Below are 13,905 nucleotides of genomic sequence, written 5' to 3' on the forward strand. Positions count from 1 at the left end.
CATGCTGCCTTTCGAGGGGGGCGTCGTCAGCGCACATGTGCGCACGCCGAATAGCGAGCATGTACTGAAGTGTAAATAACCCGTCAATATTATTTGCACTTTTTCCCGGTTTGCCAGTCGGTCCCGTCGGACAGCATGGCCTCAGAGGAGGACGACGTGCTGCTGTTTCTAATCTACCAGCACCTGAAGGTGAACGGCTACCAGAAAGCTGCCCAGGTGCTGGAGAAGCACGTTACCCAGGTAAGAAGTTTGGCTTAAATTTACAGTCTAATATTTAGCGTGCAGTCGGTAGACTGGGTTCTAGCTCGCACACGTTAGTTAAATGTGAGTAAAAAGACTATTTTTTTTATGTGATTTCATCAGCTGACATGCGCATCTTGCTTGTTATATAACAACTTAAATATAAATGTGATGTGTGTTTGCTTCAGTGTGGCTGTCGGTAAGATGCACTTCAGTCTGTGTGTGTGCGCGACAAAGCGTGTGGCTCCTTGTTCAGGCCTTCTGGAGGAAAAGAACATTATGTTACAGGAGCTGCACAAAGCAGCTCTGCTCCTGCGGCCTATTGCTGCACGCTGTCACCCCATTCAAAACCTCATCACCTTTTCATAGTGTTTAGTGATAACAGTTGACCTTTTTTATCTAAAGCTCCTGGAGCTGCTGTGATAAGTTGATTAATTGATTATTTCATCAATTTAAAAATAATCGGCAGCTTTTTTTAAAAATTAAATAGCCAGCTGAGATGAACTTCTACTTACATATTTTTCAAATACGAGACCTGGATGCTTTTCTCTATATTTCGCTGTAATTCACTCGTTTTTAGAATTTGGGGTATTTGGACTGTTGCACATAATCACTGCAGCTCTTGATTATCCAGTAGCTGTGCCGATGACATCTTATGATGCAACCAAACACTGTAAAATAAGCCTTTCTGGTATTTTCTTTTTTAACAGGGGAAATCTAAAAAATAATATTGTCTTATTCTTCCTAAGTCTGTCTGTTAGGAAACATGCGCTTAGGTGTGATGTAAGCTTTTCCTGCAGAGCTTATGAGATAAAAATGTCATTGTCAAAAGTTGCTCATACTTACAGTGGCGGGTGCTCATATTTAACATGATAAAAGAAAATGTAAAAAGTGAGATCAGAGTCGGTACAGGTACAGAGAATCACAAGGGTTCTCTGTTTGCAACAGTTCTTTTCTATTTTGGCTTCACAGGTCTGAATGCAAGTACATAAACCCCGCCCACCTGCAGTTCAGACCTTCTGTTTACAGGGACGGCCAATCTGAAGAAAGTTGGCTTAAAGGGAGAGTGAATTAACTGAGCGGTCTGCTGAAGTTCATTATAAGATATCATTTATCTTTTCTTTCATTTTACTAACCACTTATCCAGCATTGTGTCGCGGTAGCTGGAGCCTGTCCCAGCTGTTACAATGCCAGAGGCAGGGTAAACCCCGGATAGGCTGGTTCCTAACCATTAAAAAGAGGGGGGAAGGGTTTTTCAGACACGGGATGAGCTGTGGGCTCCATCAAAACATAAAAATAAGGAATATTATACTGTCGTAGAGTTCAAACATAAAACGAGAGCTGGAAAGGACATAAAACAACACCTTAAAGTCTGAATGAAGTTACAGCAGCAGTCTTATTAGAATTTACTTACGAGTGTCCTTCACTCCTCTATGTGAACATTGTGTATTCATCATACTCTCTTCTTTGGCATATTTTACATGAATTCACATCTGGAAGCTTGTGGCAGCATTCCTGCAGCACAGGAAATTTGTTATTTCCCTTTGCTATCTGTGTTTTTTTCCTTTCTTCTTTTGTCCATGTAGTTATGGGACGCACAGGAAGTTTAGCTGAAGCAGAGACAGAACATTCAGGGAATCAGTGAAAAGGAGAAATTGTATTTTGAAAACACTCTTGAAGAGTCAGTACTGAGCAAGTTTTAGATGCACAGTATTTCTCAGGCTGTTGTGTGTTGTGTTGTAGGTGGAGACACCAGTGGAGAGCTCCTCCACCCTACATGACATCTACACAGGCTGGATGAAGTAAGTCACACCCAGTTACACACTTGTATACATAAATATATAATGCCACAAGTTACCAAAAAGAAAGTAATTATAAGAAAATTGTAAAATTTAACATTCTTTGTGCTGTAATTGTTATATGTGCTGCAAATTTTGTGAAAACTGACTGTGTACAGCAAACTGTACAGGTGAGCATGTGTAGATTAAAAATGTCAGCAGCTGAAAACAGGATGGGGCTCTCTGGCTCCCAAAGAACCTTAAAACAATCATTTAATGGTCTAAAATGAGATTAAGCCCAATGAAGTGCATAAATAGTGGCTTTTTCTCATCATCCTCTGTTTTTCTTTATCTCCACATTTTATGACTTCCTGCTTTTTTGGAGTCACAGCTCAGCAGGTAATGCGATTCAGAGACACACTCAGCTTAGGTGATTTGTAGACTCCACGCTGTCTGTGTGAGCAGGATGCGACTGGTACGGTTTGTGTGAGTGATTTCCTGGCCTTGTGCCCAGTGCATTCTGGGATCACCTTCAAATCCCTGCCTCCCTAATGAGGATTAAATGGGCATCAGATAAATGGCTAAATCAATGACATCAGCTCATTTGCCGAAGTGAATCTAACACTAAAATAACAGAAATCTGCAGAAGTCAATGAAAATACATAATTATGTGCCGAATATAAGGCACCTCTGATTATCAGAAAAACACTGTTTTCAAACAGCTGCTCATTAGGGATAAGTACTCATAATGGTACTTAGCCCTATTCTAATTAATGCCACAATGCAAATGATCAAAAACCTGTAGTTCTTAGGCTTCTGAGATTCACAGAAATGTTTTTCTTTTCAAAAGCTGGTGAATTCAATTAAATATTATTTATATAGCGTCAATTTACAACACCTGTTGCTTCAATGTGCTTTATAATGTAGGTAAGAATACACTTAACCTCTCCAAAGTTAGCTGACACTTTGTAAGCGAGCACTTGGCAACCGTGGGAAGGAAAAACTCCCTTTGAACAGGAAGAAAGCTCCGGCAGAACCAGGCTCAGGGACGGGCAGCTAGTTGGGGGTTAAGGTGGGAGAAAAACACAGAATTGAATTACTTCACTGCACTGATAAAGAGTAAAGACATGTAAACAGAACAGTGTAGTCTATAGCTGTGCTAGCTATTTGCTTCCAAGCATAGCTAAATCAAGTCGAATGCTTGTTTACGTTCACGACCATTTAGGCACACCTTCCCAGTACTGGGTTAGACTCCTTTTCTGCTTTGAGAGCTGCCTTAATTCTTTGTGACATAGATTGAAAAATGTGCTGGAAACATTCCTCGGAGATTTTCCATGTTGATAGGATAGCATCACACAGTTCCTGCAGATTTATCCGTGGCTTGAGTCTCCCGCCGCATCCCAAAGGCGCTCTCTTAGATTCAGATCTGGTGCCTGTGGAGGCCATCTGAGTACACTGAACTCGTATTCAAGAAACCAGTTTGAGATGTTTTGAGCCCGATTGCTTATAAAAAGATGGATGTTGCCACTGCAGCATCACGTATTAGTGCGTGTTGGAACACTAAGGCTCGCCATTTTGGTGTTGGTGAAACCGGATGTAAATGGCCTGTATTTGTATAGCGCTTTACTAGTTTTACTACTTTACTAGAGATATACAGATGTATGTTATGTTATAACAGTTTGGAAACTGGAGAAAAAAGTTAAATTATTAGCCATGTAACTGTTCCAAAATGCTCTAAACACTAAAATGGTCCAGAGTTCATTTCAGACTTTCTGGGCTGAAACTTGGCACGCTGCTATCAACTTAAGCAATCTGTGTTTGTAAATCTGCTAATTAAAGAGGCCACAGTCATAACTTTAAGCATCAGCAAATTCCATTTAAATGATTTATAATAAAGATTAGCCCTGTGTACAATTGTGATGAAGGGAGAAAACATACATGAGGCCAAAAATACTTCTCATACTAGCATGTAAACGTGTTAAATTCATGCCTGAAGTTGGACAATTTAACTCGGGAATCTGTGAGTCTGAGACTCACTTTTAGAGTCAGCCTCAAGTGGTCGCTGGAGGAATTGAGATTTGCATTGACTGCGTTTTTCAGCTCATCAGTTGGTGCTTTACCTAATGTATAAGCATAGCCAGTAAAAGAAATGTAATTCATTTGTGTGTGTGTGTGTGTGTGTGTGTGTGTGTGTGTGTGTGTGTGTGTGTGTGTGTGTGTGTGTGTGTGTGTGTGTGTGTGTGTGTGTGTGTGTGTGTGTGTTACAGACTGTACTCCCTAGCCCAGCATGCCAAACAGGAGACACAAGAGTCCAGTTACTCAAAGAAAAGCATCAAAGCAGAGGCTGCAGACACCAGGCTCTCCAGTGTCACAGGAGGAGATGATGTGGATTCCAACCCTCCACTCGGTAAATTTTATCTTTGATTGCAGTAGTTAGGACAAAATAAAGCCACTAATATGTGCACATCTGTAGCTGAAATGAATTTAATTAATTAAATGTCAAACATTTTCTAATTAATGCTTGTTTAAATCTTGTGGATCTCGATTTCTGGAGAATGATGATTTCCATTTTTATTTTTTCTGATGTTTTATAGATACATAGAGCAACAACTTGGCAATTAATTATTTTAGCAACCTGTCAGTCATACAGCTGATTCATTAGTTTATCTTTGGAAGATGCAAGAAATGAGGAAAACGTAAAACAAACAAAAGCCTCTCTGTAAAAATATGTTTTTGTTTATTTATCTAATGCTAATTTAAAGCTAATTTAGCAGTAAGCTGAAGTTTGTTCCACAATGGGCTCCTGTGCTTTGAGCCCACACTGCAGAAGTTGTAACAGTAATTGATTGTCTGTGATTTAAAAGTAATCAGTGAAAATTTTAATTGGGTTCTGTAGCAAATGGGAAGCCAGTGTAATTCTGCCAGGACTGGAGTAATGTGTGTCGAGTGTTTGTGACTAACCTCACTGCTGTAAATGGTCAGAAGCTCCTCTCCTGCGCAGCTAGCTCACAGTGTAGGAGACGTTTCTCTACTTTTAAGATCAGTCTTCAAACTTCCCTTTTTGATAAAGTTTATTGTTAGATTCTTGCCTTCTTTGTTCAAACTGGACACTTTTTGTTACTTCTCCACATCACCTGGACTTTTTAGGGAATGTAACTACTAGATCGGTTGACTCTGACACGTGCCTCAGTAATGCTGCTGGGTTACGTCTCGTAACTTGTTCATACAGGATCATCTGATTGTTGGGCTGTTATCTCTAATATTGTAGGGTCCTTACCTTACAATGTAAAGCTCTTTGGGGCAACTGTTGTTGTGAAATTGGCGCTACATAAAGAAAACTGAGTTGAACTTTGCATTTTATAAGTTATCCTTTTTTTTCACTCTGTGTTTATTTCTTTTACAAATCTTGGCACCGGTGACTATGAAGCCAGTCTAAAATATATTTGATTTTCTCTTTCAGAGCCTGGGCCTGATGTTGTTGAGTCACTGAAGGCAGAGAGCATCTCTGAGAGTGTCTGTGAGCAGCTGCTGGCTGCTGATAATAAATCCCAAGCAACAAACTCTGACAGCGAGAGCGCCGGCTCCTCTGACAGTGAAGTGGAAGAAGAAAAGATAAAGGAGGAAGAAACAAAAACAGAGCAAGAGGTGAACATCTCACATATCATGAAAAATGGGTTTGAGTTTTTCTGTGCTAGCTTTGCCCCCTTTTTCTCAAAGTGAGGAGACAGAATACTTTTAGTTAGCGTAGCCCTGTTGTGTCAGTGCTAATGTGTGCTTCATATGGGAGAGTCAATAAGGACAAACTGAATGTTGAGCGTAAATGTTTGGTATTTAGGATGTGTTGATGAACACGTGCGCCGAGAAAACCAGAAAATATCCTGTAGCCTTCAAATGGTATTAAAATCACAGGAGAAATAACAAGATAAGAAGGAGAATCATTTTTCCCAGCTAAGATGCTAACAGTTTATTTCCTGGCATGACTTAAGCTTTAAAAATGTGTTTTCTTAAATTCAAAAGAGGTTTCTCAACAACAGCAGCTGCAGGAAGGCGTGGTTGTGGTTGGTCCTATGCAAAGTTTTGCAGCACGTCTGCATGCTAATAATCCTTCTCTCTGTCACCAAAGAGCTGCGTAAACAGACACAAAGGCGGCGCCATGTGTTCTGCTTCTGCAGATTAGCTTTTACAGGTAATAATATTGACATTCTGACACCCAAACAGTACACTATTATCTATAAAGACACATCTCCTGGATGCACTGGTACGCATCTTCAGTGATGTATCCTAGGGTCATCAGGTGTTTCGGGTCTCACAACATCATACACCCTCGCCCAGGCGACCCAGCCGGGGGTGATCAGGCCCCGACTTGCGTACCAGTAGCTACCCACGGATCAGCCCTCTTAATCCACAGCCACCTTGTGGCTTTCTCTGCCGCTTCACTCACAGCCTGGATGGCCCTCTTCTTGGTTGCCCCAGCCACGCCCAGCCGGCCTAGGACTTTGCAGAGTGATCGTCCTGCAAAGCCCCTACAACCCACTTCTATGGGCTCATAGAAAGTCTTCCAGCCCCTTCCCCTGCACTCTTGCACTAGTTCCTGGTACTTTCCTTGTTTCCTTTCATTGGCCTCCTCGATCCGCTCTTCCCAGGGCACTGTGAGTTCCAGCATGATCAGCTGTTTTGAGGCCTCAGAAATAATTATCAAGTCTGGCCGGAGTGATGTTTTTACAATGTTCTGAGGGAACTTTAGTTGTTTACTCAGGTCAGCCTGTAGCTGCCAATCAGAGGCTGTGTTGAGAAGGCCAGTTGTCAAATGTGGGCGCACCTGGGGTTTCTCTCCAGCCTTAATAAAAGAGATTGCCTTCCTCGGAGCATGATGGTGCTTGCTGGTGCTGATTGCTAAGGCAATCTTTTCAGCAACTACTCTGAGCACCTGGTCGTGCCGCCAATGATACCGACCATCGGCCAGGGCCCTTGGGCAGCTGCTAAGGAGGTGTTCTAGGGTCCCTCTTCCAGAGCACAGGGGACAGGCAGGTGTCTCGCTCTTTCCCCACAGATGGAGGTTTGCTGGGCTTGGCAGAGTGTCGTATACTGCCTGCACTAGGAATCGGATCCGGTGGAAGTCTGCCTGCATGATGTTTGCCCAGGTGACCTTGCGCTGCAAGGTGCTCTCCCACCTTGTCCATGCTCCCTGCCGCTTAAGGCCTACAGCTCTACTTACTCGCTCCTCCTCCACACCTGCTCGGACCTCTTCCTGGAGTAGCTGGTGTCTCTCCTTTCCCTGTGCCCTGCTGACCTGGGCCTTTGGGACGTACCCCAAGCCTGCTCCCCCTGTTGCTAAGACCCCCATCAGTGTTTTCTGCCTTAGGCGTGACTCCGCCACCTCAACTGCCTTCTCAGCCTTCCACTTTCTTCCTGTCCTTACCTCAATGCCTGCTGATGCCACCTTGCAGTCTTTAGAATCTCTGTACTGTAAGGCTTCTCGTGTGCGAGCCACCTTGAACTCTTCTGTGAGACCACTGAAGGGTAACTGCACGCTGTTGCTTGTCCCATACAAGGCAGCGCTGGTGAGACTGCGGGGAAGTCCCAGCCACTTACGAAGAAAGCCACTGATCTTTCTTTCAAGGGATTCCACAGTAGTTATCGGAACTGTATAGACAAGCAAGGGCCACAGGATTCGGGGCAGGATGGAATGCTGGTAGATCCAGGCTTTAAATCTTCCAGGCAAGCCGGACTTATCCACCTTAATAAGCCACGCTCCCAGCTCCTCATTTACCTTCTGAATAGCAGTAGAGTCTTTCAGGCTGGAGTCAAAGAGTTTCCCCAAGCTCTTAACTGGTTGTTCCGTTATGGATGGAATAATGGTTCCTGAAATTGAGAACTGGAACTTGTCCGTCACCTTGCCCTTCTTCAGTACCATCGATCTTGACTTGGAAGGTTTAAAACTCATCCTTGCCCATGAGATGAGTCTCTCAAGACCTTGCAAGATCCACCTACACCCGGGAACTGATGATGTTGTAATGGTGAGGTCATCCATATAGGCTCTGATAGGGGGCTGACGAACACCTGACCTTGTTAACGGCCCTCTGCACTCCACCTCCGCAGCCTTTACCACCATGTTCATTGCCAGGGCAAAGAGCGTAACTGAGATGGTACAGCCTGTTATTATACCTTTCCGGAGTCGGTGCCAGTCTGAAGTAACTGCCCTAGCAGTGACCCTAAGCCTGAAATTGGCATAATAGTCCAGGATCTTACTGGGAACATGGTGGAGGTGTAAAGCATGCTCAACCAGTTTGTGTGGGATCGACCCATACGCATTAGTCAGGTCCAGCCACAATACAGCTAGGTCGCCTCTGTTCTCATGGGCTTCTCTTATAAGGTGTGTAACTACACCAGTGTGCTCTAGGCAACCAGGAACTCCTGGGATCCCCCCCTTCTGAACTGATGGATCAATGTAATTGTTTCTAAGGAGAAACTCGGTCAATCTCCGGGAGACAACGCTAAAAAACACCTTCCCCTCCACGCTCAATAGCGAGATGCTCCGAAACTGGTTTATGTTTTTCGAATCCTCCTCTTTGGGAATCCAGACTCCCTCTGCGCACCTCCACTGATCAGCAACTCTCCCTCTCCGCCATATCACCTTTAAGATCTTCCACAGGTGGCGGAGCAGCTCTGGGCAGCGCTTATAGACAAGGTAGGGTACGCCACTGGGACCTGGGGAGGATGCTGAGCGGGCTGCTTTGATGACCTCACACACCTCCTTCAAACTTGGCTCCGTCAACTTGAACTCTACTGATGGTGGGGCAGGGTTGATGAGAGCTTTGTTTGGTCCCAAGTCTTGTTCCCTCAAAGGGTCACTCATGGTCTCATGAAGGAAGTTATTCACCTCCTCTGCTGAGCACTCCAACTGCCCGCTTCGCTTAACCCCCAGCAATTGTTTGGAAAAGCGAAAGGGATCAGCAATAAAAGCTGCACGTTTCCTGGCTCTCTCTCTTCCTCGCCTCCTGTGCCATTCTGCTCTACGGAGGGTAAACAGTACATTTATAATCTGAAATAAGCTATGCCCTGAAGATAACAATCATATTTTCAAATATTAGCATCTTAAAACTAAAGTAGGCGAGGAATCTCCAGCAGACCTTATCTAATTAAAGATGAATCTCTAAATTTGTACGATTAAGCATGAAGTGAACACGAGTTATTTAAGTCTTATCTCATAAAGCAACTCTTGAAATAACTACGAGCAGGGAAAGATAAAGGTGCGACGTGTTAATGATCATTAACCCTTTAAAGCCGGTCTTAGCCGGCACGCTCCATTTTGCATAACTATTTTTAAATCCCGGTAGCTCTGCAACCACGTAAACTAGCGCAATAATTTTTTTTGCATATGAAACCGGAGGAGTTGTACTTACATCTTATGCCATCAGCTTGTCCTCGGTCACGGTTTCCTTCCACATATAGCTTTGCAAAAATTGCATAAAAAGCGCTTGCAGTAACAAAAACATAATATTCCAGAAACACGCTTTGCCGATCCGATCAGCTGTTTGTAACACTTCCTTCGTCCATCAGCACGAACTATCGCATGTCCGCCATGACCTGCCCGAAACCGGAAGTGACGTCATTTGCGAAAATGTAGTTTTTTACCATCAGGGCCTTATGAGCCTATACTGGTGTTTTTAAAAGTTATGTTTGACTTTATGACTTTCTGTGTCGTTTCTGGGATGCTTAGGACTCATATTGCACTGCTGGAAATAGTTTATTTTGATGCATATGCAGTTTTTTTTGCAAATTTGCATTATAAGATTTATTTTCATTTTTATTGCAGTATATAAAAATTGGTGTATTTCAAAAATAAAACTATGAAGACACTCAAAATAAATTTCCTGTGGTGGGAAACTATTTTGTGCAACTTTTTTGTATTTACAGTTCTGAGGGATAAGCCTCTTAAATTTCTCTAACTAGAAATATATGTTAAAAAAACAAAAACGATTTTCAATTTTTTTGTAGTTTATTGCACTTTTTTGCAATTTATGTAATTACTATGCACTTAATGCAGACATATTATTAAAATTTGGGCTATAATGGTTGTATTGATGTATAGCAACTTGAAATGCTCCCAAAAATGGCTCCACAGCATGTAAAAATATAATATAAGCTCTGGCGCACTTGGTTCTATGGTAGGTCTTAAAGGGTTAATGTAGGAATATTTTTACTTGGGGTTTATGTTTTAAAGGTTTTCATTAAAGTTAAAAGCAAAAAGTAAAAAGCGTTCGAGTAAGTATCGAGTGCTGAGCGTTGTTACAGGAGGAGGAAAGCAGTGCCATCATGAACACACATAGCTGTTGTCCAGCCACTGTAATAATGTGCTGATAGATGGACAGTAGCTGCAGTGTTGTTATACGCTTGTGAAACACACGGACACATTTCCACTCGTCTCATCTGTCCTGTATTAGTTTCCTCTGTTGTTATTACTGCTGTGTGTGTGTGTGTGTGTGTGTGTGTGTGTGTCTTGTCTGTTCTTTTGTGTTGGCCCAGTGATGCAGCAGATAATGCCGTGTGGACACAGAATTGTGTGTGTGTGACAACGGTAATCTTCAGAGACAAATTGTGTGCGTGCTCGTTTCTGTGCGAACTATTCGTTGTGGTTTCTGTCGACAGCTGCTGGAAACCCTGATTGCTTTGTGTCTAATGGTAAAAGCACTGCGGCTTTCTTTTTGCTGTACAACAACAACAACATCACATTCTTAACGGCAAAGATGTTTCTACTCAGCAGAATTTCTAGTTTCTTTTAGTTGTAGTTTTCGCCAGCTGGTTGAATTAAATCTGCTCTCTGTGGATTAAAATGGACTTCCTGTGATGTGGAGCGGAGCTAGCAAGTGCTCCAGCGACACTCAGTGGAGTCATATTTTTACTTTTGGATTGCATATAAAGAGATGCTAGCATCTCCTCCTCACGTGCCTTCTTGGCCTGCTTGGACTTGATGGTGTTTTTTGCAGAGGAGTGTGGTTTGTTGGGGGTTGTTGAAGTAGCTCCCTTTTTATGTACTAAATATCATTGGAGGCTGGCACATGCAGCTATCGCTCTCAGGCATGTCTGGGTTTGTTGTTGTGCATGCTAGGGGACGTAAACACAGGGTGTCTCTATCTATATAGTCCAAATATATTTGACACAACAAGTTTAGTCTGTGTGCGAGTATTTGAAATTGCTCTGTTGCATTGTTTCCCCCAAACGTAAAAAGCCTGTACACTGTTCTCAGTATAGCACCTCATTTGCAGTGAAATATAGTCTCCAATAAATGGGGTATACAGAGCAGTAAAAAGATCCTCGAGTGTCTTGGATTTGTCTTCCTGAAACTAGCAGATATTCTGAGTAAACAGCAGGATGCAAGTTCTTCTAACTGCCTGTACATATTTTCCAGTCAGCTCCAACTAAAGTGTATGCTGAGGCGTCCAATGAGGCAGAAAGCCTGAGCTCTGCCTCTTCAGACGCTGAGGAAATAACTGCACCCAGCCAGGGTAACAACAACCTGGTGTTACCTGATCAGGCTGAGGACCAATCGCAGGCCCCCGATCCAGCCGAGGCCTCAGTCTCAGGCGGTGACCTTAAAGTGGAGCATCAAGAGGGCAGTGATGATCTGAAGCAGGTTAGCTCATCAATTTCATTTTAAACTTTTGTGTCAGATGTTTATTTTTCTTTTCATCTCATCATATCTCGCAAAACTTTTTCATGCGACTGACACTTGAGCACATATGCATCACTCGTTCTACCTTGATGTCTTTAAAGGCCTAGTGTGCTGTTTAATTTTCCTCCTGGCGCACTGGATCGCTCTGCAATGAGCAGAAATGTTAATCACCTTAAACCACACTCATAAAAAAATGGGAGTAGCTGTTGATTCCTGGCTCAGCAGAGCCTCCTTCTCCTCAGCTCACCTCTGCACAGCTGAAACTTATTTTGCAGTGGACTGTTTGTGTTGTTACGCTTCTAGTAGTCAACACTGCAGACAGCCTTTCTTTGCTGAATTGTGAATTTTCTTTTAGGACTTTACTGGAACGTAAAAGATTGCGATTAAATGTCACCGTATTAGATGTTGCTCTTAATTAGTGCAACAAGTCGGTGCACTTTAAAACTCTGTATTCATGTTTAAATCATCTGAAGCTCCAACAGAAACAGAAACGTCAGATTTAATTGGCATTTGCATTGTTTAAACAAGCAATTTGGTGCCAGTTGTCAACAAGAAAAAGATCAAATAAAAAACATACAGAAATTAAATGTATGATTTTATTTTATTTTATTTTTTTTGGCATAAAGATGATAATTTGTGGTGCCACCTTTTTACCATAATAATAATAATTCTGCAACATTCATCTCTCCAAGTGTCAAAACAGGACTGTTAAAAGCCAGCAATGAATAATTCATGTTATTTGATCAGTTAAATAGCGTTGTATTTGCAAGATTTATTGCTCACATGTGGAAAGATGGAAGCGCCAGTAATAATAAATCGGACATGAGCAATCAAAAAGCTGTAAACAAAAACCCTGATCAGCCAAATATTAATTAATTGTCGCCCAAACTGTTGTAAACATCTGGCTCTGTTTACAGACTAGTGCAGCATGCTGGTGTGCTATGCATCAAAGATCATTATGCTTGTTCCTCTTATGCTCATATCCATAGATGCTTAGTTTATATCAAGTCTTAGACTATTTTTTTAGTTAAAAAAAAATATCTAAATTTAATTGTCATCTTCCACAAAATCCAGAGCATCTGGAAAAACAATAAATCGGCAGAAATGCAACTTGGGAAACAAATATCAGTCCTCTTGTTGTTATTATTGCCCGCATGCACACATCAACATAGACCTAAAACTAAAGATTATCACCTGCACTGGTATCTAATTTGGTGCACGAGAAAAGCAACACACAAAAGAAACTGCATTCAGTTTTGTCCCAGCAGTCCCAGCTGTCCTCTTCAGCGAATGCCGCCATGCTTGGCAACCTTCAGAAAATGGTGCCGGCTGAGTTGTAAAGCAGATACTGGCCGGCGCTGGCACCAGCGCCTCCAGGCTGGAAGTGTTTAAACCATTATCCATCTGACTTCTCTTTAGTGATGCAGCCATGTTTCCAAGACTTAACTGTGGCTTCGAGTGCAATTTTAGCTTTTATTGACAAAAATGAGCTGTATTAATTCGCCTTTGTTTTCTTGTAGGATTAAATTGATCTTTCTGCTCTGTTTTTCTCCAGGAAGCAACCACAAACACCTCAGAAGACATAGAAGAAGCTTCGGCGTCACAGCAGACAGATGTTCCCACTCAGGAAGTCAGCGAAGCCGAGTCTCCAGAAGGTGAAGAAGCCACAGCAGGAGAGGTGCAGTACTGCTTCATATTCATATATTAATTGATACGAGTACAGAACCTGTGATTGCTTTTATTATGCATCCCTGAAGTGCCTGCATATTTTGATATTTCCACTACAATTACAAAGTATTTAAATAATTCAGTTAAACTAAGAACTAAATCAGTAAAAACTTGACTCGTCATGTCTGGTGGTGAAAGACCTCTGTTGACCTCTTGCAGATGCCTATCCTGGTTGAACCCACCACCTCTGACCTGACAGCTCTGGAAACCAGTGACCAGCTCGGAGATGATCAAGCCCCGCCCTCTGCAGGTATTAACAGCCAATAGATTTTTAATTACCGGTTTGTTCTTTTCCCCCTAAATGCATGGCATCTTTTCCGTCTCTTTCTCACTGCTCTGACAAGAGTCACAAGCTGTTGTTAAGAAACCGAGGCGTCAGTGCGGCTGCCTCTGCAGCAGGTTTCTTTTAAGTATTATGAAAATCAGTCTGATAACATCTGCCGTCCAGGTTTGTTTCCACAGTTACAAGAGTTTCAAAATTTCACA

The 13,905-nt window shown here is 42.4% G+C and overlaps 1 protein-coding gene across 1 annotated transcript in view; it reads left to right on the top strand.

The window, feature by feature from the left end:
- Positions 1–13,905, top strand: part of LOC113010762 (uncharacterized) — a 21,809-nt gene continuing 7,904 nt past the window's right edge. The window contains exons 1-7 of the mRNA XM_026149969.2: positions 1–240; positions 1,984–2,042; positions 4,286–4,425; positions 5,479–5,663; positions 11,428–11,652; positions 13,247–13,369; positions 13,579–13,669. Of these exons, the coding sequence (XP_026005754.2) occupies positions 136–240; positions 1,984–2,042; positions 4,286–4,425; positions 5,479–5,663; positions 11,428–11,652; positions 13,247–13,369; positions 13,579–13,669 (928 nt within the window). The 5' untranslated portion in view covers positions 1–135. The remainder of the gene's footprint in view (positions 241–1,983; positions 2,043–4,285; positions 4,426–5,478; positions 5,664–11,427; positions 11,653–13,246; positions 13,370–13,578; positions 13,670–13,905) is intronic.

Source organism: Astatotilapia calliptera, chromosome 18, assembly GCF_964374335.1.
Source record: "Astatotilapia calliptera chromosome 18, fAstCal68.1, whole genome shotgun sequence".
Classification (NCBI taxonomy): Eukaryota; Metazoa; Chordata; class Actinopteri; order Cichliformes; family Cichlidae; genus Astatotilapia; species Astatotilapia calliptera.